At 33.4% G+C, this 26,618-nt stretch overlaps 13 protein-coding genes across 13 annotated transcripts, besides 3 other annotated features; 10 read left to right on the top strand and 3 right to left on the bottom strand.

The window, feature by feature from the left end:
* Positions 1 to 2,421: part of a mobile genetic element that runs on past the window's edge.
* Positions 11 to 469, top strand: TVAGG3_0816520 (uncharacterized protein; the record flags this gene model as incomplete). The annotated part of the gene is made up of 1 exon (XM_001314375.1): positions 11 to 469. The coding sequence occupies one exon, from the start codon at positions 11 to 13 to the stop codon at positions 467 to 469; it is 459 nt and encodes a 152-aa protein (XP_001314394.1).
* Positions 518 to 754, top strand: TVAGG3_0816510 (uncharacterized protein; the record flags this gene model as incomplete). Its single annotated transcript, XM_001305162.2, has 1 exon — positions 518 to 754. The coding sequence occupies one exon, from the start codon at positions 518 to 520 to the stop codon at positions 752 to 754; it is 237 nt and encodes a 78-aa protein (XP_001305163.2).
* On the top strand, positions 928 to 1,248 carry TVAGG3_0816500 (uncharacterized protein; the record flags this gene model as incomplete). The annotated part of the gene is made up of 1 exon (XM_001295556.2): positions 928 to 1,248. The coding sequence occupies one exon, from the start codon at positions 928 to 930 to the stop codon at positions 1,246 to 1,248; it is 321 nt and encodes a 106-aa protein (XP_001295557.2).
* A 1,076-nt stretch (positions 2,422 to 3,497) lies between the features above and the next one.
* On the top strand, positions 3,498 to 4,700 carry TVAGG3_0816480 (leucine-rich repeats (6 copies)-containing protein; the record flags this gene model as incomplete). Its single annotated transcript, XM_001314373.1, has 1 exon — positions 3,498 to 4,700. One exon carries the CDS (start codon positions 3,498 to 3,500, stop codon positions 4,698 to 4,700), a length of 1,203 nt encoding a protein of 400 aa, XP_001314392.1.
* A 452-nt stretch (positions 4,701 to 5,152) lies between these two features.
* Positions 5,153 to 5,655: a mobile genetic element.
* Positions 5,656 to 7,081: 1,426 nt separating this feature from the next.
* TVAGG3_0816460 (uncharacterized protein) lies at positions 7,082 to 8,287 on the top strand (the record flags this gene model as incomplete). Its single annotated transcript, XM_001314372.1, has 1 exon — positions 7,082 to 8,287. The coding sequence occupies one exon, from the start codon at positions 7,082 to 7,084 to the stop codon at positions 8,285 to 8,287; it is 1,206 nt and encodes a 401-aa protein (XP_001314391.1).
* Positions 8,288 to 8,365: 78 nt separating this feature from the next.
* TVAGG3_0816450 (uncharacterized protein) lies at positions 8,366 to 9,205 on the top strand (the record flags this gene model as incomplete). The annotated part of the gene is made up of 1 exon (XM_001314371.1): positions 8,366 to 9,205. One exon carries the CDS (start codon positions 8,366 to 8,368, stop codon positions 9,203 to 9,205), a length of 840 nt encoding a protein of 279 aa, XP_001314390.1.
* Positions 9,206 to 10,760: 1,555 nt separating this feature from the next.
* On the top strand, positions 10,761 to 17,115 carry TVAGG3_0816440 (BEACH domain-containing protein family; the record flags this gene model as incomplete). Its single annotated transcript, XM_001314370.1, has 1 exon — positions 10,761 to 17,015. The coding sequence occupies one exon, from the start codon at positions 10,761 to 10,763 to the stop codon at positions 17,013 to 17,015; it is 6,255 nt and encodes a 2,084-aa protein (XP_001314389.1).
* A 489-nt stretch (positions 17,116 to 17,604) lies between these two features.
* Positions 17,605 to 19,530, bottom strand: TVAGG3_0816430 (guanyl-nucleotide exchange factor protein; the record flags this gene model as incomplete). The annotated part of the gene is made up of 1 exon (XM_001314369.2): positions 17,701 to 19,530. One exon carries the CDS (start codon positions 19,528 to 19,530, stop codon positions 17,701 to 17,703), a length of 1,830 nt encoding a protein of 609 aa, XP_001314388.1.
* A 305-nt stretch (positions 19,531 to 19,835) lies between these two features.
* On the top strand, positions 19,836 to 20,795 carry TVAGG3_0816420 (WD repeat-containing protein family; the record flags this gene model as incomplete). Its single annotated transcript, XM_001314368.1, has 1 exon — positions 19,836 to 20,795. The coding sequence occupies one exon, from the start codon at positions 19,836 to 19,838 to the stop codon at positions 20,793 to 20,795; it is 960 nt and encodes a 319-aa protein (XP_001314387.1).
* Positions 20,796 to 20,855: 60 nt separating this feature from the next.
* Positions 20,856 to 21,796, bottom strand: TVAGG3_0816410 (RNA binding; the record flags this gene model as incomplete). The annotated part of the gene is made up of 1 exon (XM_001314367.1): positions 20,867 to 21,790. One exon carries the CDS (start codon positions 21,788 to 21,790, stop codon positions 20,867 to 20,869), a length of 924 nt encoding a protein of 307 aa, XP_001314386.1.
* Positions 21,797 to 22,210: 414 nt separating this feature from the next.
* TVAGG3_0816400 (regulator of chromosome condensation 1/beta-lactamase-inhibitor protein II family) lies at positions 22,211 to 23,371 on the bottom strand (the record flags this gene model as incomplete). Its single annotated transcript, XM_001314366.1, has 1 exon — positions 22,367 to 23,371. One exon carries the CDS (start codon positions 23,369 to 23,371, stop codon positions 22,367 to 22,369), a length of 1,005 nt encoding a protein of 334 aa, XP_001314385.1.
* Positions 23,372 to 23,745: 374 nt separating this feature from the next.
* Positions 23,746 to 25,260, top strand: TVAGG3_0816390 (WD40 repeat protein family; the record flags this gene model as incomplete). The annotated part of the gene is made up of 1 exon (XM_001314365.1): positions 23,826 to 25,226. The coding sequence occupies one exon, from the start codon at positions 23,826 to 23,828 to the stop codon at positions 25,224 to 25,226; it is 1,401 nt and encodes a 466-aa protein (XP_001314384.1).
* A 265-nt stretch (positions 25,261 to 25,525) lies between these two features.
* On the top strand, positions 25,526 to 26,283 carry TVAGG3_0816380 (phosphatidate phosphatase protein; the record flags this gene model as incomplete). The annotated part of the gene is made up of 1 exon (XM_001314364.2): positions 25,526 to 26,266. One exon carries the CDS (start codon positions 25,526 to 25,528, stop codon positions 26,264 to 26,266), a length of 741 nt encoding a protein of 246 aa, XP_001314383.1.
* A 75-nt stretch (positions 26,284 to 26,358) lies between these two features.
* Positions 26,359 to 26,618: part of a mobile genetic element that runs on past the window's edge.

The raw sequence follows: 26,618 nt of genomic DNA, 5'->3' as shown, positions 1-26,618 counted from the left end.
AAGCTTATAAATGAGTTCTTCATCAAGCTCTCGTGAACCTTCACCATCTATGAAACAAACTTTACCAAACGATTATGGAGCACCTATTGAATATTTCTTACGAGCTGCACAATGGCAAAGAGCAGTTTCACCAAGGTTAGGTGTTCCACCAGCTCCTGTCAAAAATAGCATTTGGTCAAGTCCTTATATAAAATATGGTCTCCCACTAGGTTTGCTAGCTACAGCAGGAGCAGTTATGATGTTGAAAAGAAATAAAGCAAATGTTGTAAATAATACTGAAGTAGCTGAAGTTAAACAAACTCCAACACCTTCGTCAAAACCAACGCCTTCACAAGCAAAACCTTCAATGACTCCTGAACCTATGGAAGTACAAACTCCTGTTCAAAAGTCAACTCCTAAACCGACTCCAACATTTAAACCAGAACCTACTCCTCAAATAAATCGTAAAACTCCTGCGTTTCCTTACTGAAAAAATAACGTTATTTTTATTTTATTTGAACATTTTTATTTGATTGAAATGACGACTAAAGTCACTGAAGCAATGAAACAAAAGTTTTTGGTAGAATACATTAAATCAGGAACTATTCCAGAAGGTTTTTACGTTCATCAAATGAAGGATGGTAGAGTTCAGTTTAGAAAGATAAAGCAACCATTAGATAAAGAAGGAATTTTGAGAAAGATTAAACTTCATGATGACAACATTGCTGAACTTAGGAAGAAGTTAGAAGAGTTGGAGAAAGGAAGTGAGTTATAAAACAATGAATTCAACAGACCCAAAGGGTCAGAGCCGCTTTGCGGCTAGGGTGAAAAAACAGGTGAAAAAACAGGTGAGATCTCACCACTTCACCTAAACATTATTTTTGTGCTATGTTTTCATACGTGTGAGGGTGGTGATATCATTTATTTTTTTATTTTATTTGGATGTAAATGACGAAAACTATTGAGATAACAAACTACAACGGTCATGAGTTCAAGAATTTGTTCTTCGTTCCTCGTGAAAATACATTCTATCAGATACGAGGGAGAAAGGGTAAAGTTAGTTTGAGCGTTTATGACTACAAGCATAATGGAAAGTTTATACAAGCATATGATACAAACGGTAAACGTGTTTCATTAGCTTTGTCAAAACTTACAGGTATAAACTATGACAGTGATTTTGACCTATATGAAGAAGAAAGTGAGTCAGAAGATTATGAGCTGTTATATGAAGCACAGCAATGGGAGGAGTTGCAATACTTTTGTAAGTGAGAACGTTTATTTTTTTACATTAGTGAAGTCGTTAGTGAAAACATTAGTGAATTCGTTAGTGAAGTCGTTAGTGTTGTAAAATATACGTTAACGGTTTCGTAAAGTGTCAAATTCACATATAATGGATAAGGAGGCGCGCAGTGCCGCCGTACCCTTGATATGTATACTAACTGATACAAACGGTAAGCGTGTTTCATTAGCTTTGTCAAAACTTACAGGTATAAACTATGACAGTGATTTTGACCTATATGAAGAAGAAAGTGAGTCAGAAGATTATGAGCTGTTATATGAAGCACAGCAATGGGAGGAGTTGCAATACTTTTGTAAGTGAGAACATTAGTGGGAACGTTAGTGAGAACGTTTATTTTTTACATTAGTGAAGTCGTTTGTGAAAACATTAGTGAATTCGTTAGTGAAGTCGTTAGTGTTGTAAAATATACGTTAACGGTTTCGTAAAGTGTCAAATTCACATATAATGGATAAGGAGGCGCGCAGTGCCGCCGTACCCTTGATATGTATACTAACTGATACAAACGGTAAGCGTGTTTCATTAGCTTTGTCAAAACTTACAGGTATAAACTATGACAGTGATTTTGACCTATATGAAGAAGAAAGTGAGTCAGAAGATTATGAGCTGTTATATGAAGCACAGCAATGGGAGGAGTTGCAATACTTTTGTAAGTGAGAACATTAGTGGGAACGTTAGTGAGAACGTTTATTTTTTACATTAGTGAAGTCGTTTGTGAAAACATTAGTGAATTCGTTAGTGAAGTCGTTAGTGTTGTAAAATATACGTTAACGGTTTCGTAAAGTGTCAAATTCACATATAATGGATAAGGAGGCGCGCAGTGCCGCCGTACCCTTGATATGTATACTAACTGATACAAACGGTAAACGTGTTTCATTAGCTTTGTCAAAACTTACAGGTATAAACTATGACAGTGATTTTGACCTATATGAAGAAGAAAGTGAGTCAGAAGATTATGAGCTGTTATATGAAGCACAGCAATGGGAGGAGTTGCAATACTTTTGTAAGTGAGAACGTTTATTTTTTTACATTAGTGAAGTCGTTTGTGAAAACATTAGTGAATTCGTTAGTGAAGTCGTTAGTGTTGTAAAATATACGTTAACGGTTTCGTAAAGTGTCAAATTCACATATAATGGATAAGGAGGCGCGCAGTGCCGCCGTACCCTTGATATGTATACTAACTTATGTTGGAGATAGTGCATTTGAAAATAGACCTCTTGAATATGATATTCAACACCAACCACGGAAGCGAATTGATTTTAATGAGGCTATCGAATTTATAGGAAATCGTGCATTTTATAATTGCTACACCCAATTTAATTCATTACCACAGCGTTTATCAAATATTTCCGCTTTTTCTTTTGCCAGAAATTCGAGAATATACTTAGAAATTAATTACGGAGGTACGGCACTCGAATTTTCAAATAAAACAACTCATATTTTTCAAAACGCTTTTGAAAATAGAGAATTTGGAACTATTAATATTCCAGCTTCAGTAATATATATTGATAAAAATGCTTTTAAAGGGTGCTGTATAAGTCATATTAATTTTGAAAATGGGTGTCCTACTCTAAGCAAATTTAGTTTTTCGTATGGAAAAATATACGAAATAATTCTTCCAGATAATTTATTAATAATAAACGAATCCGTCTTTTATGAAAGTTGTATTGATGTCATTACTCTGCCAAAAAATCTTTATAAAATTAGTAAATATGCATTCATGCATGATAAATTTGATGCACCACTTTTTCAAAGATATGCTTCTGTTGATCTTGTGTTTCCAGAAAGTTTGAAGATCATAGAAGATAAAGCTTTTTATAAAAACTATTGGATACATAATCTAATTTTTTTAACTAGCAATTTAACTATAGGAGATTATGCTTTTTATGGAATAGGTAAGGGAGCGCGTGATTATTTTTATAATGGAAGACGAAAATCTCTCTTTTTAAATTATGATTCTTATTATGTTTATAACATACCGGATTTATATGATATAAATTATTTAAATCTTAAAGATTTGTACTATGATACATATAATGGCTATATATATGTTAGAGAAATAGTTAATGATACCAAAGGTTGTATTGAATTAATTCAAGAATTATTCAAAGATGAATTTGCAAATATAACTTTTCCTCAGACATCTTCAGAAGGAGAAAAAGTTACGATCGGAAAAAATGCATTTCAATATGCTTGTGTTAAAATTAAATTTCCACCAAACATGGATACAATAAGCGATTATTGCTTTACTTCTTCTCTTTTGATTGATCTTGAAATTCCATCAACGATCAAAAAAATAGGAAATTACGCCTTTTCAAGGGCAAATTTTAAGCAATTTCCAACAGAAAACCTTAATAGAGATTTGGAATTCGGGAAAAGTTCATTTGCTTTCACTGCAATTGAAGAATTTACAATACCATCAGGTATATCATATATCAATCCTGGATTGTTTTCTTCATGTCAATACCTCACAACAATTCGAATTCCACAAGTTGATTATATCGGTAGTTATGCCTTTTTCAACTGCAGTAAATTGGAGCATGTTTCCATTTTATATGGTTGTAAAGAGATTCAAGATTTTGCATTTTCTAAGAGTGGAATAGAAACAATTTCATTTCCACAGTCAATTACAGAAATTGGTAACAATGCATTTTCAGATTGTATTAATTTAAATATTTCTTCCCTTCCAGAAAGTTTAACATCCGTTCAATATCAAACATTTTCAAATTGTACAAATATCACATCGATTGATCTACGAAATGTTGCATCAATCAATTCATTAGCATTCCATTTATGTATAAATTTAGTCGAAATTATTATACCAAGATATTGTAAGACAATTGGAAGTTATGCTTTCGGCAGCTGCATATCTCTTTGTTCTGTTGTGATAAACAAAGGTTGTTTAACAAATTCGTTCGCTTTCAATAATTGTACAAGCCTAAGTCTTGTTGTTCTTAAAGAGACATCAGCAATCAAAAATTATGCATTTTCTAATTGCTCTTCAATAAGAAACGTTGTTTTAAGTCAATATGTTGGCTTGGAAGAATTTCCATTTGATGATTCTTTACAGAACCAAATTAATCTTTATTACACAAGTTTAACTAAAAAATACTCATCAGATATTGGTAAATATATTAAAACTGTAACCGCACTTGATGAATACAATGATACGATATTTCTTGGTATTACTCCAACAAAAGTATCAAATGAAACAATGCTTGATACTATAAAGAACTTAGAATGTGGGGTAGATATTAGTATCTTTGATGATGAATACGTTGAAGATAGTGATGTTATAACTCCGGCTGTCATTCCAGTAAAGAAAAAGATATATTTTGATGTTCATGGAGGATTTGTTGCCTACAAAACATTTATTGTAAATGTTTTATCATCAAGTATTCCATTTCTTGGAAAAGCTAAATAAACATGAATTAATTTAATTTGAATTATTTATTCTTAGACTTTGGATTTTGGATGCTGCTTAATTGGTTTAAAGGACAAGTAAGGGCTATCAAGAGGTCGGGTACCTTAAGGTGTCAGTAATATCTAATTTGAAGTAAAAAGATTGATATACCAAGAGGGAGAAATTTTTTATGAATAAACTGAGCTACAATATTATTGCAGCTTTGCTGCATAGATATTGAGATTCTGGTGTGTAAAACTTTCATGGAAGACCAAGTGGGAATTTAATTCCGGAATCGGATAGTGAAGCAGCACATAGATTTGCGAAATCTAAAAGTGTGCAGCATTCAAGCAAATTGATGGTCGGTGGCCTCACTATCTGACGTCTGATACGAGATTATGATACTTTGGCGTATTGTTTGAGAAAATGTCAGAAATAATACTTTTACAAATGTCATCATTTATGCCCTGTAAACTTTACGTGGCAATTTTTGAATTGAAGTAAAGACCACTTTTAACCCCTTTAGAGCAAGAAGTTATGAGATACTGACATATCATCAGTGTCTCATATTCTCAAATTCATTTTAGAAATATGAGAAATTTTGTCCGAATAACATATCATTCGGACAAAATTTCTCCATTCTTAGTGAGAATTATAATGTAAGAGGCTCATAGACCTACAACATACCTCTCAAGCGATCATTCCCACTTGGAGGTCCACAAACTGGAAGTTATTTGTAAATATTTTCAAGTTTGTTGGCGTTAAAGAAGTAAAAAGATGGTAAGAAATATGTATTCATATTATTTACTTCTTGATCTGCAATTCCTTCTATAAAATGCCCAAAATTAGGGGAAGTTGCAAGGTATTTTCTCCAAAGTAAGGGCACTTTCAAGTGGAGATGGAAGGCCATGGGGTACATATTAATATAATATACCCCAAGCCTTCCGTCTCTACTACAAAAGGGAGAATCTTTGTCTGTGTTTGTTCCTGTTACTGCTCAGCAGTAGTCGAGTTCTTCCTAAATCTTTTGAAAGGATCTTCGAGAAGATCGTAGTCTTTGAGAACTTCGTGACGATATTCTATAACTTCCATTTCATCGAAAGTATTTCCATTTATGAGTTCCTCAGCGTTATCGTATAACTTAGTTCCGAATACAACTCTACGAGACGTGTATCAGTTGTATTCCGCTGGTGTTACTTTATCATAATGTCCCTTTTGAGGCATAATAATTTCTTCCCCATCACTTGGATGAGATTTGACCATTTTTGCATCTTCATCAGGCCATCATATATGAGTTAGTGTATTTCCTTTGACTGTTTGTTCAGGTACTATACTATATTGTGGAAAATGATATGTATAGAAAAAATGATCCTCACATTCTTTAGGTGTTTAACTACCCATATATAAAGCTAGGTTTTCCTATTTTTACGGACTGATCCTTCAATTGTGCGCAATAAATTCATTTCTTCTATTCCAGCACATCCTTTTGAGAAACTTACTGGTAGTTATGTTATCACCATAATGAACAGATGCTCTTTGATGTGGCAGTCTTTCTCAGTGCCCACAGAAAAACAATCTAAAAACTGATTAAATCAATGAAAACGTCTGTATTGAACGATGTATTCATCATATATTGGTCTGAACCATGTTTGACATATTGTGAATGGATTTTGCGCTGAATCTTAAGGCACCTTTGGCACTTTTTGACGCAACAAAAATGAAAAAATTCTCACTCGTATGATAACAATAAAATAATAACCATTTCCCTTTTAAAATCGTCTATAGACTTCTCTCCCAAATCTATATCCTTAATGAATCACTTTCATATACCTTTTAAAAATTTTGAATAGTTTATAATTCACTCGGAAGAATTTGAATGCCTCAGAAAATTCATGCGGTGACCTTACTTTCATGGATGGCAAGTTTTATAAAAATTATAGTATGTGAATTATCAAGTAATTTCTTTTTCCTAAAACAAAAACGTTTTTCACAATATTCAACATTTATTTATATTAAATTATAGTGAATAATTATCATATGAAATTCTCTATCGAAATTCTCACCAATTCAAATTTTTGGCCTTAATTTTCAATAGAATCGTAACATGGAAACTAAATATAAGATATTATATTTCAATAGGATAAAAATAATTCACTATAAGTGTTCTCAATTTTGCTTCGACTTTTGAAATGAAATATATAGTACGTGTGTTCACATTCAGTTTAAATAGAAAAAAATACTTTCAAATTATTTGAAAAATTTAACGAGTAATATTTTCAAAATATATAGTGCTATTAATCATTCCTATATTAGCGCTTTTATTCAACACACAGCTAAGCAAGAAACTTATCACTACAGAAGACTTCAAAAAGCTGAATAAAGGTAAAATCGTTTTAGAAGATATGTCGGAATATACAAAAACGCCCGAAAATGTTGATGGTATTGCAAGTGTAGAGTATGATCATTACGGGTATGAAATATTTATTCCAGAAAGTAATGAATCGGTATGGAGTGCAGATATTCCTAAATCATACATGTGTGGTGGCAATGGAAGTTATACATTCAGCGATGCACCTGTATATCAGATGGAATCTGTTGATGACCCTCTTGGTAGATTTATTGTTGTTATAATTGCAATTTTACTTGTCTGTGTTTGTACAGGCACATGGCCATTACTTATATCAATAAATACTAGAGTCGAGCGGATTGAAGAGAAGCAAGACGAACTTATCGAAGAAGTTCATGAAATTAAAGAAAATATCAGAACAGTCATTGACTTTGTGAAGCTTAAATGGATTTGGGGTAGAAAGCAAGAAGAGCCTCAAGAAGAAACTAAAGTAGAAGTAGTAAAGAAGAAAGTTATTACATGCATGGACGTAATTAAATACACTTGGTTACTTATTGCAGCGATCTGCATGCTATTAGTAGCACAACTCGCTGCTCAAGTTATATGTGTTCAATTAAATTGGAAGAGTACCACACGCCTTGTAAAAGTCAACAAATGTTATTTCATCAACACTTCAGGTTTAATTCTTGAAGAAACAAACCAAGAAGTCGAAGGCAATATTACTGTTCCTGACAATACATCGAATACAGTTCGCAAATTACTGGCAAATCAGCAGGCAACAGTTAAATTACAGAATATTACAGCGAAGGCATCAATACAAGTTGGGAAAGAGAAGATTTCATTCACTTCTCAATGCGAAGGTGCTATGTTTAAAGCAGCAAGTGGAGAAATTTGGAAATTATATCCAAGTAACGCATACAACTGTACAGATGTACCTGCTGTATACCTAAAGAAGCTATATACATACTCGCAGTCAAGATGCTCATTTGGTGCATGGAGTGATAATGAATTTGGTCCACCAACTGCCTCCGAAGACGAAGAAGTTATTGAATATTATAACAGTGCGAACGAGATTCCTAAGAACGGATTTTCTTTTGCAACAAATCCTTTGTCATTTAGTGGTGTTGTACAAGCACTCGAGAAAATTGGTGCTGTTAATGGAGAATGGACTGAATGCACAGGATGTTGTGGAATGGGCAATTTAGGAACAAGATACAGAAGAGCACGAGCATATGCATTAATTCAAAGAGAAGTTTGGTAGTACTGTAAACCTTATGAACATCCACCTCTTCTACAAAGAATTGATCGCAAAGGAAATGTCAGTACAATTCCAATTGAAATGCAATCATACAGTGATCCAAAGGCATCAAGATCTTATGGATGGTTCGCTAAAGGTGATGATGAAGTTGTGTCTGATCCAACATTTAATAATGGTTTTGGAACATCAATGTTATTCATGGAACAAACGCAAAAAGAAGCCATTATTGAGTCAGCTCTTTCTATGACAGCATTCAGACCTTATGGACCTATTCCCGCTGAAATTAGGAATGTATCAACAAAGACAAGTGCTCCATCTTGCAGAGTCCAATTTTCTGTAACAAGAGATGAAGGATGGTCTGAATTTTATCAAATGTGTTCTGATGTTGAAGTAACTGTTGATAATGGTTACTTGAGATTTACAACTTCTAGTATAGATTTCTGCACTGTTCCTGTATTTTACAAGAATCCAGGAATTGAGCATGTTATTCAATTAAGATCAGGAAGCCCAGTTACATTATTAGGAGCATCTCAATGGAGATGTCAGACGCAAAATAACAACAAAGGTTTGAATTGCAGTGAAGAACATGATTGGGAAGATTTCATACCAGAAAACTATAGTGGTATAAGAGCAACAATGCCTAACTCTATGATTTCGCAGTCATCATCTGGCGTGAAAATTAATTTAGCTGGAGGTTTGGCTGATTCATCAGACATGCGTGAAGCAGGTATGAGAGCAACTGTTAGTTTGAAATTATTTGAAAATTCTGCAATTATTTTAATTGTTGTTTTCATTATTTTATTGGTTGTTTACATCTACAAGCCATGTGCTTGCTGTGTACAATACTGCTGTTGCTGCTGCAATGGATCCAACGAAGAAGAAGATCAATTAGATGATATGGATTCAAGAAAGAAGAAATAAAATATTAAAGTTATTAGAGTTTATAAATTTTTAAACATTTATATTTCCTGATTGGGTTTAAGGTCGATGAAAAAATGAGCGTTTTTAAAAAACCGCCGTTTGAGAGGAAAATTGAGAGCCCCGATGTATACTTTTTGAAATTGTCAAAAACTTTGAAAGGACCAAAAAAATTTTAGTGTCAGAAAGTTTACAAATGTATACTTTCTGACAAACAGACTCTCAGAAAGTACTCAAACTGCGGTTTTTAATTTCCGCACTTTTTTTGGCGACCTTATGTAAACAATTTTGTTATTTTACACTTACTCTACTTTCTTACAAAAAAAAATATTCTTTGCGCTAAACTCTCATCCCCCGAAGACCGGACTTGTCTTTGTTGGTTTTTCCTAAAAGGGTAAAAAATGCGCATTTTTGATGCATTCCTAATTTCAGCAGGAATGACTTTATGATTTCAAGTTTATCTATAGTATCAAGATAGACAAGCACGTGTTGGAGCAACTTTATGATTTCAAGTTTATCAAAAAGTACCGCAAAATGATAAAAAATGATAGGAATTATGTAAAAAATCATTTTTAGGGAAAACATAGTTAATTGATATTTGAAAATATAAGAAATAGAAGCATCTTATATAAGAACATTATGATTTTGCACCGAGCGAAATTAGAAGTTCGGCTATTTCTGTTTATTCGCATATTTCTGCAATTTTAAGAGCGCTTTCTCCATCATCATTTTTTGCATGGATGTCTGCACTGTCCGAAATTAGAAGCTCGATTGTTTTTCTGTGTTCCTTAAATACTGCAAAATGAAGAGGTGTTTCTTTTTCATCATTTTTTGTAGCTATATGAAGTGGTGTTTCTTCAAAACAAGAAGTTTTTGCATCGATTTTTGCACCGTGGGAAATTAGAAGCTCGGCTATTTCTTTATTATTATTATGTGCTGCGCTATGAAGAGGTGATAATCTATCATCATCTCCTTTATTGACATTTGCACCGTGCGAAATAAGAAATTCCACTATTTCTTTATAATTAAAATAGATATGAAATGATTTTTGAATAGTCTATTATGCCAATAACAATAGTAAAGTCGAAAGCAATAAGTTATTCACCCAAAAACATTTATGACTTTAATGCCTTTGCTCTCAATCTTTTTGTTATATGTAAGAATCCGGATTTAGTAAACTCTTTGGTGTTGAGAAAATACGAATTTGAATGTTCAATGCGATTCTTTATCTAGATATTTCAACTGTTTATATTTACTAAGATTCATATATTATTTATATTTTTGAAGCTAATATTGCCTTATATAACGCATCCTAATGGCGTGCAACTCATCTGCATGCCAATATATGATGACAATGGACAATTCGAATGTATATTAGAGGGAAAGATTTATGCAATACTTGTAAACTATTGATTTTAAAATGAGCACACTCAATTTTACGGGCGCAGTTGCGCCCTTATAATAAATAGTGTCTTTTATATTGAGTGATAGATGTTATCTTTAGATTACATTTTAGTTGATATTTTTTGAGAAATAAACTTGAACATTTTTAAAATTGATGCAATGTAATGTTAAACTATTGATCGATTTTATTAAAGACTTTTCGGCAGAGCAGCAAGATGATAAAATACCAAAAGAAAAGGTATTTAAAGCGATACCAATCATCAGAAAAAGAGATATAGCAAAAATTGTATCAAATCTCAATGAACAAATGCCAGTAAGAGATGCAATATCGCTAATAATATCTAGCTACAAGTTTAATCAGGTGGTCATTGAGCAGATAATTCAATCAACAGATGATGTCAAATTTACTCGACAAGCAGGATTTGCATTCTGCCTTCAACTCCTAGCAGCTATTTACTCGCCAAGTGTAATTATAGATCACAATACATTCATTTTGTTCTTTAACGAATTCGAGTATATTCCTTCAATCAATTATTCAATATTTTTTGCATCTGAGTTAATATATAACATTATTGAGACACCAGAATTCGAATGGTCGAATGGATGCATTACTCTAATATGCTCATATATAGTTGGTCATCCTATATTAGGCCATGATGATAGATTTTCAAAAGTATTTGAAGCATTAGTTACAAAAATGCATTGTTTACAACAGTATGATCTCTGTCTTACATTAACTTCATCCCTTTATAGGATGTATTGCGAAGATTTTCCCTTAGCCTCGAGAGTCGACCAGCATCAGATCATTGAGTTTGTATCATACATGATGAATGATTTGAGCATGCAAGCTCTCAAAATTTTCGAAATAATTATGAAAAAAAATAATTTTCAAGTTATTCCTGTAGTTTTACATGAACTAGCAGACATATTCTCTACAAAAATCAACATATGTGAGGTTTCTATCAGTATTACTAAGTATTCTCAAATGCTAAAAGCGAATATCGAAGAAGCAAATTATATTCAAGGAATTCCTTCACCGCCGAAGCTCTTAGTTGAAGAATTCCCTATAGACTTCCTTAAATCTGACATAATAGAGCTGTATAACCTGATTTTACCCATCTTTCAACTTGATAATAAATTTGATGACACTTTGTTCTTGGCTTTGCTGTCAAACATGAGGGATTATGGTGAGCACTCACCCCATCTATTTGATTTCATCGAATTCCTCATAAAATTGCTCGAAATTCGGCCGGATTATAAGTTATTAATGGCATTTTACAATTCTATAGCCGATAAAGCACTTTTCAATCCAAACCGAACAATTTTCAGTGAAATTTCTTTGGTCGTTTTGTCTTATCGGAGAAAATTTTTGGATTTGATCGCAAATTGCGAGTCAAAAGTGTTTCCTGGCATTCTTAAGATGAAAGACAAGAACTACTTGCTATTTACAGAGATAGTAGGCTATATTACGACGCACAGAGAAACAATAAATTTAAAATTATTTGAAAACGAGCTTGTAATTGAAGCAGCGACCAACGTTGCAAAGAACATCACAGATAATTTATATGCGTTCTCTGTTTTGCTTGATTTTGCCCTTTCTTTGATCGCAAGAACAAAATCAATCTTTTTCCCAAAGATCGTCAACTTAATTGACATTTTCATGAACAACCATAATTACTATAGGTATATTATGCCAGTGATATTCAATAAATTGTCAAAAATTGACAATTCCAAGTCAATTCGACATATTTCCGAGTATTTCATTGGCCTTTACCAGAAAAAGTTCGAGCAAAACCTCATACTGAACTATTTCTCTGATCTGATCCATTGTAATCCTCAATTATCCCATCAATTGACAAAATTAATTAAAGATTTTGCAGAATTTCCACCGGAAAGTGCAGAATACGTATTAAGATTCATGCAAGTGATGGATAAGGACACAATTGATCCACAAATCCTTCTCCAAATTGGAAATTCAATTAGAAAAGTGCCAAATTACGTAAATAATCAAATGATCTTCCAAAAGATACTAAGTATAATAGCAAAGAATCATTATCTCAACAAAGAAACCAAATATATCATAGAAAGACCTTATTTTATTATTTTATTGTTTATTGTATATGGTGACACACCGAAAATGAAAGAGATTTTCAAAATATTCCAGGTGTTGATTGATTATTTGTTCGAAAATCTCAAAAGGCTTCAAATTGGCAACGTGGATTATTTTATTCTTTGTTGTCTCAGAAATAACTTCAAAATAACCAATGTCCCGATTGAAGGAATAGATTTCCCTGTCCTAATTACGCGAGAACTCTATGAAGATATCGCAAAGAACATTTTCGAGCAAATTTCAGTTTTTCAGAGCAACGCCATGGTCATTGGTGAATTTGCTCTCATATTCAAGAAGGTAAACCTTGAAATTGCACCAGAAGCCGCTAATTTATTATTAAATACTCTTTCAAGGTCAATTGTCTTCATTAAAGAGTATTTCCCACTTGAATATAATGATTACTCCAAAGTTATCGATGACTACCAGATAGATTTCAACAAAATCTGCTATTTCGATATTTATATTTCGATTAACGATTATGTAGCAGCTGAAACCGGTACGTTATTGAATATTATCACCATAAAAGACGATTACAACAACTCATTCCGCTTAATACTTCACGACAGCAAGATATTTGCTCGAATGACAGCCGGAAACATGAATGCCATTGTAACTCTGTACACAACATATCAATGGCAAGGCGATAAATACCTTGGCATCAAATATCAGCCGAAAGATGACAAAATGGCCCAATTTTTCACTTGGTTCGACGATAGAGAATTCGGTGAAGCTTCCTTTTTCATTCCCCAGTTCAAAGGTAAGAAAAAACTCTGTTTCGGAGGCGGCGCCGGCCAGCAAGAGCATTTCCATTTGACGCAAGGTATCTGTGGTAAGATAATTATTAATAATGATACTTTTACGTTCGATTCAAAAACATTTAACTTAAGTTTATGCGCATCTCGCTTTGATTTGCATAATTCCATAACTAACTACTTCGCTTATGTATCGCAGACCCCTCTGGAGCTCGATATGCTCATTCTAGGAATAATTCATAAGATATTCGTGTCAAATCCTGAGTCGCAGAAGACTTTTCAGTGCGTATTTGAGATATTCCAGCGATTAGTAGCAGCGCCGAAGAAGCTTTGTTACAAAATTTTCAAAGTTTTGCTGGCCATTTATCAAGATATCACTTTTCCTAAGCTGAAGAAGAACTGGTTCAAGAGATTAGTGTTCAACTTCACTCTCTGGGCCAAATGCGATTGCCAATCCTTCTGTTTTATTGTTACAACTATGACATCTCTTCTAAAAGAAGATTCTTTGTACAAAGAGATGATCTACTACAACTTCTCGTTCTTCTCCGAGTGCCTCTTATACTACAGACTTATATTTAACCGAACAAATAAAGATAAATTCCACGCACACGAAGTAAAGCTCGGAAACGTGACAAATCCTGAAGATCGGGCCAAATGTAACCATGTCATGCTTGATTTCATCAAAAATCTTGGAAAATATTCCTTATCAATTGATGATATCGACATTTTATTGAGTCTCGTGCATGATGCTGAGGATCCTGACATATTTCTTGGTATAATAAGGGATTTGGCACCAAATATTTTGACTTTGATGCCTGATTTCCCAAATAAATTTATTTATTTCAAGCCCCAAGACAAGAAATCGACAATTATATTGTATTGTCAGGTCCTACATGCCCTTAAGCATCCGAAATTGCATATTATCTATATGATGCTCGCTCAAAAAATTAATAATTTTAATTTTGTCGAAGAATTACTTGCAGACATGATTGAGAACATCCAAATCTACCCTAATACATTCTCTTTCATCTTAAGCATCAATAGATTGCAAGATAACGTGCTTCCTGTCATATTTTCGTTATTTAATTCGAAAGATATTGTCAAAAACATATCATTTGATGGTATCTGGTATCTACCGATTGTTCAGCAGTGTTTGAACGCTCATTACATGTTGATTCACGATTCATTTTATTTGATATTAGATTTAATCAATCAACATGAAGATCCGACCACAAATTTCATGATTTTGTTCAATATCGTATTCCTTTTCCAAGAGAAATCGCTCTGTGACGAGAAATTACTTTTGACATTTTTGAAAGCAGCCAAAAAAGTGAAATTCTGGAATTTTACTGACGAACTTTTTATTTGTAGTGTGTTTGGACTTCTTTTCTCTATGAATTACTCGATTTTGAGGAAAGATATCGCGTTATATTACAATAATCACTACGGATTATCGAGAGATTCTAGTGATGTGTCAACATTTGACTCGATGATCACGTTATTCAACAATTTCTCTGTTACAAACCTATACAATTCGTATGAATTAAGTCAAGATATCAAAGATTTGTGTTTTTCATATTATAATGAGCTGAAAAGTCCATCACAGTTCCAGAGGGACGTGAAAGACATGATTGAGAAGATATTTAACTCGAAATTGGTGCAAAACACTCAACAATTTGAGGAAATTACCAAAATTCATGATATTTTGAAGTCTAAATTCCTTGATTCGATGGGAGTAACAAAGAACCATCTTAGTTTAGAGATATTCTTGGAAAATCAATCAGGATTCGAAGAAATCCACAAACAAAAGAGTTTTGCACAAAAAGTTTTGGATAATTTCACTTCACTTATAGAGAGATCTTATTCCAGACCATTGGATTTCCCTCCGAGGTTCATAAAAGACAGGCATCTCTATAACCAGATACCAATCATCTTCAAAATGAAAAGACCTAAAAAACCTGACAATTTCAATATAATTGACAAACCGTTTGACTTAACCGTCAACCAATGTTTAAGGATCAGTCTGTTTTCGAAGAAAGATGCGTCGGTCAAGCTGCAAAATAACAATTTGATTTATACAACGAAAAAGAAAGAGCAAGTAATTAAATTTGACAAAATTAAATATACAAGAAAAGTGTCAAAAGATATTGAAATTTTATTTGATGATGGAAATACTTTTCTGTTGAGTTTCGATGACAAAAATGTCCAGAACATGATATATAATGCTTTCAAACACCCTGCTTTTGAATTTAATAACACAGAAACAAGTTTTAACGTAATTTTAAATTTGAATGAAAAAGTGTTCGGACGATCATTTAACTCTCAATCTTTTTATCCATTTTTCCCGAGATTTATATGTACAATTGAAGATTTGAGCATGTTGCATGATTTCTCCAATTGTACAGACTTATCTGAGACGCCGCAAATTTCTAGAGCAATTGGAAAGAAGTTGAACAGATTGGAAAAAGAATTAGAAAAAGGTGACTTCATTTTGTCAGATTTTCTATTCAATTTTGACTCAATTTTTGCTGACGACCATATTCCTAAGAATTGTAAGGATAAATACGAGTTCATCTACCAAATGAGACGTGTTCTGGAAACAGATGAATTCCGTCAAATTTTGATGAAATGGATTTTTAACCTTAAATGTGAATTTAAGGTTAAAAAAGTGAAAAGTGATGATTTTAATTTTCCAAGTAATTCTAATAAGTTGAAATTCCAGATTCCTGTTTCTAATCCTGATTTCGTTGCTGCTTTTCCACAAAATGATTTCTTCTTCATTTTTATCGCTAAAGAAACGTCACTTTTTCAGTTCATTTTATCACCAAAAAATTTCCAACAACTGAAAAAAGTTAAGACTTATCAAATCGAAGAAATGACATTCCAGAAAGAGAAGAATTCGTTAATTGGACTGACAAATGTTGGAACACCAAATATTTACAATTTTGACGGTTTGACAGAAAAAGAATTAAATAGATGTTTGAGTTATAGATGTTCTAGTAACAATGAAGAGTTTTATTATGTTGAAACTGGCTTCGAAGTCATCATGGATTCTTTGGAATGCATTTTCAAAGTGAATGAAAATATTGTTGATTATTTTATTTCTGATGTTTACATGATTATGGCTGTTGTTACTAATTCTTCTTTGTATTTGTTTAACATAAGAAGAAAGAGACAGATATTTAAGATTTCTCTTAAATACCAACCAACGAAAGTCATGATTTCGGACGGATTCAGTTTCTTGGCTGTTTCTTCAAAGAACAAATCGTATTTCTATTCACAAGTTGGACAAGTGATTAGAGAATATGATTATCCATTCGACAGCTTAGTTACTGTTTGTGGTTTCGATTTCTTCACAACAATTGATGAGAAATCTTTTGTTTTGACTGATATAATCACTGGAGAAAAGAAAATTATCGAAGAAAATGACATTTTGGATGTTGCTTTCAACAGCGAAACAAGAGTTGCTTTGATTTCTACAAATCAGAGTTTGATACTTTATAATTGTCCAGAGATTATTCCAATCTCGAAATTAGAGAAACATTAATTTATTGTTTATTTGTTTTTTAATTATATAATCCCGTGTATTTTTATTGCATTATTTTCTTTTATATTGTTTTTTATTATTTGATAATAAAACAAATTCGTTTAGATACATAATATAAGGATTTTTAAAGTATACTTATAAACCATATTGAAACTTTCTATCTCAACATGTGTTAGAACAGCCCAAAGAAACCTTGAATAATCATTCTTCAACTATTTGAAATTTGGAGAGATCTCATTTTCCTCTTATGTTACATCTCACATTTATTTTGGTATGTGAGACTAAATAATGCCCTTGTATTTGATTGAAGTTTATGAGTGAGACTTTACCTTTTCTTTCTTGAGAAAAGATCCGTATTTTGGGAACAAATATAGTATAGAAAATTCATGTTAAACCTGAAACTTTTGAAAGCAATTAAAATCATTCATTCAAGCTGAATAAAAGTTATTACATTGTTAATTTGATCGATAACATACTGTACATAGATGCATATAGACTATTTTCCATGAATCCCAAACTTCTTCTATAAATTTCTTAATTGATTGTAAAAAACTTTAAAAACGAATCAAAAAGCTAAAAAGAGAAACAATTCACTAAAAGTATATTTAAATTTTTTACAAAAAAGCTGAATCAAACCGAAAAAATATAAAAATATAAATAAAAAATAAATAAAACTATAAGAAATCTAATTCTTTGAGAATTCCATGTCTTCAATAGCGTTTGTTACGCGGTTCATCAACACTTCAAATGGAGTATCTGGAATACTCGAAATAACTTTCTGAATCTGAGAAATCGGAGCCTGGAAAGTAGACTGGTTCTGGAATCTGTAAAGTATATGTGCTCTTTCTGCGATAACTCTCTTCTTTTCCCAGTTAATCAGATCATCAATGAAATCTGGTTGTTTCGTAACAGATACTTTGATACTCTTGAGCTCAGCCGTCATGTTTGGAATGCAGGAAGCCCATGAGTTGTATTGATCTTGGATTGTTTTTTCGTAATCTGTCTGAGAACCATCTTCTTTGGCCATGTCCTCGCCATCCTTGCCACAGGATTCCCAGAGCTTGTTGATTAAGGCGATCTGGTCTTTCGTGGCTTGAGAAAGAGTTTGTAATTCGTTTCGCTTTAATAAAAGTACGAGGTTGGCAAGAGAATCGAAGCTCTTGCACTTAGCTAATTCGTCAGCTACAGCGAGCATCGCTTGGAAAGCAATCCTCGGGGATTTTTCTTTCATTAATTGATCGTAAGCATCGAGGAAGAGATGTTGTATGTGCTTTCCGAAAGCAAGGAATTCGTTGAGTGTAGGAGTTTGAATTGTTGGAGCTCGATTTGAGAAACCGATGATAAATTCACGGGAATGGACCGATGCGAAGACTTTTAGCTGGTAGGCGGAGATCTGTTGAGCAACGATAGTAGGAGGAGGCATTAACAAGGTTAAATTTGGTCGGAAGAAGATTTCTGGCTCATGAATATCAGGAGCAGGGGCTTTGCTAGACTCACCAAGTCTGATACCGTAATGGAGGTTCGGAATGATTGAAAGAACGCTGGCGATGATCTTTTTGTAAGTTTCATCGATATCGCTGTTATAAATTCTTGTGAGGAATAATTCGACTGATTTAAGTGTTTTGCGGCCGATAAATAAGCCGTGGAAATTAACCCACTTCTTAATTGTATCGATAATATTCTTTCTTAAGAAAGATAAAGATCCTTTCTCTTTCTTTGGACCTGTACCATCGTCGTCCTTCTTTGTGCCATCATTTTCACCTTCTTTCTTTGCTCCGTTGCTATCAAGGTTTGTATCTCTCGTTGCGCCATTACTATCAGGGTCACCATCGTATAACGTGACGAGATGCTTGAAGAAATGGTCAGAGCTTGTCATGGAGTGGAGGGAAAGGAAAATTAATTGCATGTCTGAATCTTTCATATGTCTAAGGGTACCCTCATGAAATTCAACAAGGAAAACAATGATACGCTTCAAGGAGCCTCTCCTTAGATTAGCAAATGTTGGTTGACTATCATCAGAATAAACAGCGTTAAGTTTCTTATCAGCCAACTCTTTCCAAATGTCCTTCGGGTCTTCTGTGTATGCGGAAGCAAAGTTATCCTCTTCGATTGTTTCGTTAGCGAAGATATGATTTGGGGTAGGCGGAACATTCCAAGGATCTTCGCGATGACCAATTGCAAGTGAAATAAGAAGTGATAAATCGGTCTTATTCCACGGCTGACTTGATTTTTGAAAAGAAAGTCCGGATTCACGAACTAAAATTTCGGCGGTTCTCTTCATTCCTATAGCGCACAAATGCTGGTAAACGAGTTCTAATAAATCGGAGCGGTAAATTGCTGACTCAGCAGTCATTGTTTCGGATTGAACTACATGAGAGAAAGACATGCCTTGGCTATTAGTTAAAGCTCGCTCACGCATATCAGCATATTGAGGATTCTCTGTTAAGGCTCGGTTAAGCCACGCCGTGCTTTCCTCTATAAACTGTTGCTTTGGAGCTTCTTCTTCCGTACTCATTTTTGGCAAGCCGAAATTTCAAACTATAAAAAATTGATTTATTATGAGAAAATAGATAAGTATTATGAATCCTAAATCTTTCATGTTATCTTGCTAATCCTTTCAATTTTGAATACACATTCAAAATTATAAAATAAAGCACAAAAAAGAGATTTTCTAATGAAAAAATATAATTATTTCGTTCATTTTTTAACATATTTAAAAGATTAAAACTACAAATATATGTTATTTTAACTCTATTATGGTTTTATTAATTATTGATTGATTTCTTTTTGATTTTTTACTAGAAAATTCCCAAATTTTGCATGAAGAGATTAAATATTTCACCACAATGGGTGGAAAAAGAAACAAATACAGAGGTATTTTCAGTACGATACTCACCAGATGGCCAAAGTATTGCTGCTACTCTATCAAATGGGCATGTTTTACTCAAATCTATCGCAACTGGTAGAACATCATTTAATATTGTTCATTCTAATAAAGGATTTTCAGTACCATCTATACGTTTTAATCCAGTACTTCCTAAAACTTTCATTACAATCTCTTCAGATGGCGTAATTAAAGAATGGAATTCAAGATCTCCGAAAAATATATGGACATATACAGAAGAAGGCAACCAACTTTACGCACTCGACATTCATAAAGCAGGACAGATTTTTGCAACTGCTGGTTCCGATTCTGTTGTTCGTGTATACGATGATAAAACAAAACAATGCATACACTCCTATGCCAGAGCTAAATACGACTTTACATCTCCAAGTGGACATAGTGATAGAGCTTATTGTGTCCATTTTGTAAATAGTGATCCAAATCTTCTTGCAAGTGGAGGATGGGATAACACTATACAAATTTGGGATTTACGACAAACAAATTCCGTTATGGTCCTTCCAGGACCACATATTTGCGGTGATGCAATCGATACAAATAAGAATTACTTACTTGCAGGAAGCTGGAGGACTCATGACCAGCTTCAATTGTTTGACTTTAGGACTGGTAAATGTTTGAAGCAAACCAGATGGTCAACAATGAGCGATGATAACCAAGCCCAATTATATACTGTTAAATTCTTCCAAGACGGCTCTCATTTCGTTGCTGGAGGAACAGAAACAAATCAGGCAAAAGTATACAATACAGAACAGTTTAATTCTGTTGGTTCTTCAATTACATTTCCTGGTGGAGTTTATTCATCAGCAATTTCGAAAGATAACAAGACAGTTGTATTTGGTTTGTCTTGTGGTTATGTACAATTACATAATGTTATATAAACGTGTTTATTTTTTTTTATAAAATAAAAATTTATATCTTTAAAACATATAAAAATGTGTTATGACAAAAATTATTCCTCAGGCATACTATTGCTATCTTCTGGCTGCTCCATATTATTTGGTTCTTCAACTGCTTGCTCTTCTTCGTTATTTCTGTTCATAAATGCGGCTCTTTCGGAGAGTGAAAGGGAACGGCAGCATGAGATAGTATGTCCGTAAATCACACGCCCATTCAAGCCTAGAACAGCGCGAACAGCTGATTCGTGGTCGATCATTTTTGCAAATCCGGAACGCTTTTCTGGGACAATTCTAGCAGAAACAACTTGTCCGTATTCTTGGAATAATCTCAAGAGATCGAGGAGAGTATTAATTGATTCTGGAAGATTTTTGATGAAGATATTTGTGAAAGTTGGATCTGTAGCGATATTTTGTTCTGTTGCTTTATTTGGCTGACGCATTCCACGATTAATAAATTTCTCTATAGTAATTGCCTTTCCATTAATAGTTGAATCTGCAAGCTCTTTCATAGCGCGATCACCGTCTGCTGGGTTTGCAAATTGCACATATGCATAACCACGTGGCTTTCCATTCAAAACTGGGATCTTACATGAAATTACTTCTCCGAAATGGGAAAATAATTCGTGAAGTTGAGGGGCTTCAATAGACTCATCGATACCTCTTACGAAGAGGTTACCTTCACCGGAAACAATTCTCTGCATAATGCCATGATTTGTTAATGTAATAACAATTGATTCACCATTAAGTTTTGTATAGTTGAAATCTCTTACTGCTTTCTCAGCCTCCTCTTTGTCGGCAAACTCAACAAAGCAATAAGAGCCGGTTGGCTTGTTTTTGAGGAAAACGTTAATGACTGTACCGCATTCCGAGAACAAAGTTCGGATAAACTCAACTGTAGCACTAATTGGAAGGTTTGAGACATGAATTGCATTATCTTTTGGTTGCCTTAATGGCGTACGAGGCGGTAAGGGCATCATTTTTTTTCGAGAATAGAAATTATTCTCAATTTCAACGGTTAGATTACGGAGTGAAACCGAAATCTCTCTTTTTTCTTGGTTGGCATTTATCATATCCTCATGGAAATAAGGCCAAATGTTTCAAATACTGCTGATCGAAGGCTTCAAAATTTTGAAAATTATTGACAATTCCAAAGAGCTAGAAATCTTCAAAACATAATCGCAAAGCATGCGTTTGCATAACCGAATTTGTATGGAAGGCAACTCTAATGTATTTTTCATGAAATCTAATGTTCTTACAGTATATTAGTTCGTGGAAGATCATTTGGGCAGACAGATCATATGCCTGGTCAGCAATTCGCCAAATTCATGCATAAACTTAGATATCAATTTTGAAAAAAATGAAACTAAGTATACAGATCAACTATCATTAATAGATTATGATATATGATTTTGGCTAAATATATCATGGCTTTCCTTAATTGATTTCTTCATGATTTCTTAAAATATTTTAAAAATCTATGGTATTTAATACAAGGTTTAAACGAAAATACATAACAAAATAAAATAATATCTATATATAATACAAAAAGGAGATTATGGGATCAAATCAAGCGTAGATTCAGGTGGAGAACTTAACATATCTGGTGTAAGTTTAGAACAATCCGAAGAAAGCAATCTTTCATTAAAAGGAGTCTGAACAATAAATGTAAAGTCACCATTTCCTGAAATTCCGATTGCAATTCCTTCAATGTTAATTGGAGTTCCACTTACTCGCTTCTTTGTTGTTCCATCACCAAGTTGACCTTTCTCATTATATCCAAATCCGTATAATTGATATTTTTCTGTTTGATAAAATGCTTGTTTTGGTAAAACAAAGAAAGATGAGACATGGCTTGCTATTTTACCATCTGTATTCTTTCTTTTCATCCCAACAATGTCTCCAAGCATATATAAATTACCTTGAAAATCAAGAGCCATTGAATATGTCGAAGAGCTGAGCATTGATACAATTTTAGGACAGTAATTGAAAATGCATGTCAACTCACCAGTCAAATCAAGCATAAAAACGCTTCCTTGACATAATGCTAAAGCATATTCAGAAGAACATGATATTTGTTCAGGAACAGCCGGTAGTACTGATTCTACAAAGCTATTTGAAAAGTATTTCGCGTAAAATCGGCATGTTTGCTGATTTAAAATTGTACAAATAGAATCTCCAAAAATACTTATATCGGAAATTTCGAGTGGAAACTTGTCAGGATGATTTGATACGCTTTTTCCAGCAATAAGGAATTCGTTATTTGAAGTTTTCCATATTGTAAAATCATTTCCGCATTGTACTTTGACGAATTTTGAGTTTGATTCAATTTTTTTGAATTCTTCTGCATTATCGAATGTTCCTAAACCAAGTTGGCCGTATTTATTTGAGCCAATTGAGAAGCAATCGCCTGAACTTGTTATTACACAGCAATGCTGCTGACCTGAAGAAATTGCAGTAATTTCATAGTTGTCATCAAAGTCTATAACCTTTCCTGCTTTCTCATTTTGAGCGAGTTCAAGAAAAGATCCAAATAGGACAACACTCTGAGATTTCTTCATATAAAATAATAATATTATTGGAATATATAGTAGTTCAAGCAATTAGTAGCACAGTTACTATTGTAATAAATCCATATTTTGAAAGTTTTAGAATTATCTTCCTTAATTTATCAATACATTGAATAATTCATTTAGTTACTACATGGTGACAATTATTTGCTAAAAATGAAGCTTTTATTTGACATTTTTTGATTCAAATTTTCCAAATTATGGAGTTCTTATTATATTGAACTTATAATTAATATCGAATTCATGTGGAAATAGTAATATTCAGAGAAAGAGTGCTTGAAAAAAATAAATTTTCGAAAAGTCAAGAAATTTGGAGGTTTCCAAGCCAATCTTGTAGAAATTATTGTGCTAATATTCATAAGGTTCATTATTTTCATATAAATGGACGACATATTAAATTCAATATCGTAGAAATTTTAAAGTTTACATATCATCCTTCAATTCGATGTCAGTGACTGCAGACGAAATTAACTATCTTGTCCATCGCTACCTCGAAGAAAGCGGCTGTCCACATTCCGCCTTTATTTTCGGAAGTGAATGTCGTCTTGATCAAGCAAACATCCAAGCAACGCAATTACCGCCACAAGCTTTAATTACGATTCTCAAAAAAGGTATGCTCTATATGCAAATGGAAAAGGGTATCAACGAGAAAGCTAAGACTGATAGTTCTCCTGAAAGCATCGTTTTATCAATTACTGAAGCTGTACGCCGCGAAGAGCCAATTATTCCTACAAAACCTCCTGTAAAGCTAAAGGATGCTCCAAAACCTGCCGTCAAGATACCAGATCCAATTCAAATTCCGCAATCATCTGTTCTCATTTTAGATGGACACATCGGAGACGTTTATTGCGGTGCCTGGACTCATGATGGTAAGCTCTTGGCTACAGGCAGCTCTGATGCGACAACAATTATCTGGAAAATTCGTGACCGTGAATATTATCAACATTACATATTAGATCACGCTCAACAAGAGCGTAGCAGCAAAGACATTGCCACATTAGCATGGAATCCTGACAGTACTCTTCTCGCTACTGGTTGTTATGATGGTACTGCGAGATTATGGACTTACAAAGGCGAACTTAGGTTTGTTCTTGGACATCACGTTGGCCCTGTCTTTACAGTTCAATTCTCTCCGGACGGAACTAACCTTCTTACGGGTTCTTCCGATAAAAAGATAATTTTATGGAATGCAAATACGGGAGAAATGCGCCAAGTCTTCTCACATCACAAGAGTTATGTTCTTGATCTCGACTGGCGTGATAATTCGATATTTGCTTCATGTTCTGGCGATTCTACCGTTGCTGTTTGGAAAGTTGGCCAACAAACACCTTTACACGTTTTTGAAGGCCACAAATGTGAAGTAAATAAGATCACATGGGATCCTACAAAGAAATTACTCGCAAGTTGCTCAGATGATAAAACAATTAGAATTTGGCGTCCATTTGAGCGCGCAAACCCAATTATCCTACAAGGACATACACACCATGTATATACAATCAAGTGGTGCCCAGGTGATCCAAAGATTCTCGCATCTGGCGCATTTGATTTCTCTGTCAGACTTTGGGATGTAACAACCCAGCAATGCATCCGCATTCTTACAAAACACACACAGCCTATTTATACTATTTGTTTCTCTCCGAAAGGAAATTATTTCGTTTCTGGAGGTATTGATAATACATTATATGTTTGGCGTACTAGTGATCAAGCTCTTGTTGCTTATTATGAGGCAAAGAGTGGAATGTTTGAAGCTCATTGGGATCCAACTGGAAAATATATTGCAATGTGTTTGGCAAATGCTACTGTAGCTGTTATTGATATAACTGATATTATTAACGTAAATGAATAAATATACTTTTTGATATTATTAGGTAAATTCTCTAATTCTTCTTTCCAATTAAATATCTTTCAAAATTTAACCAATAAACTAACTTTTAAATTATCTTTTGTTCGATAATTTTAATTTTTTCTTTGAATTTTGATATCAAATTCATCGAAAATGACAATTATTGCAAAAATAACCTAATGTTTTCAATGTATAACTCAAAGAGATATCATATTTAGAATAAGAAATCAGAATTAATCGATCTCATGATGATTTCATAGTTTTGTCACTTTTTTCATCGATTTTTAATTTTTTTATTCTTTATGGGATTCCTCTTATATATTCGCAAATTTTGCATCTTAGATATAATAACAGTAATTGGCCTTCTCGTTGCTGGATATTGCATTGAATATGCACCATTAAAATCTCAAAATTATCCTTGGGCTTACTCATTCATTGATCAAAAAACGAAATTAGGTATCTTTTCGTATGGCTACTTGTGTATCTTTACATACGGAATCGGATCAGCCTTAATTATTTTACTTACCTTAATTTTCCAATCTTATTCTTACATTCTCAAAAATATAACTTCGTACTTATTTTCGATTTCATTTTCATGCTTTGTTACGTCAATCATCAAGAAAATCGTCCAACGACCAATGCCTGATACAGAACAAATTTGCACTGTCGCATCCGTTGATGTTTGCTCATTCTATCTAACAGGACATGATCTTATTGCACAATTTACATCATTCCCATCACGCAGTGCATGCGAGGCAGCAGCTTCTGGTATTTTTCTCACAAATGTACTGATCGACTATTGGAAATCAGATTCAATGTTCTCAGCTCTATTTAAAGTCATACCAATTGTATGGTCTTTAATAGTTGGAGCCGTTGAAATCGTTTGTCGCCGCGCATATCCAGATGATGTACTTGCCGGATTATTACTTGGCTCTTTGGTAGCATACTTCTCATACAAGAACCTCAAATTACAGGGGATTTTATCTCCTGAGCGAAAAGAAGAAAGTCAATCTTCTATTATTCCTCGTTATATGTATTTATAAAAATAATTACTATCTGCTTCTTCATTCAAATTATTTTTAAAGTTTTTTGCATTGTTTAAAATGTATTTTATCAATATTTTTTGAATGTTAAGGGTGCGCCCGGGAGGATCATGTAAACTTCAGAATTTAGAACCTTAATTTTTAAGCAATAACTTGGTACCTAAATAAGGTAGGAAAACTCTAAAAATATCAAAAAATACAACTTGGCTCCATAATAATCCTGTCATGGTGGCTGTTTGTATCCCCTAGTATTTTCCTCTTGAATCTCTTTTTCTGTCGAAATTAAATTCAAATCTCAGAAGTAGAAGTGAATAATCGACTTATTACTGCTATTATACGAATAAATAAATTC

The sequence above is a fragment of the Trichomonas vaginalis genome, chromosome VI (assembly GCF_026262505.1).
Source record: "Trichomonas vaginalis G3 chromosome VI, whole genome shotgun sequence".
NCBI lineage: Eukaryota > Parabasalia > Trichomonadida > Trichomonadidae > Trichomonas > Trichomonas vaginalis.
The sequence above is the reverse complement of the archived record's forward strand: the minus strand, read 5'-3'. Positions and strand labels throughout refer to the sequence as shown.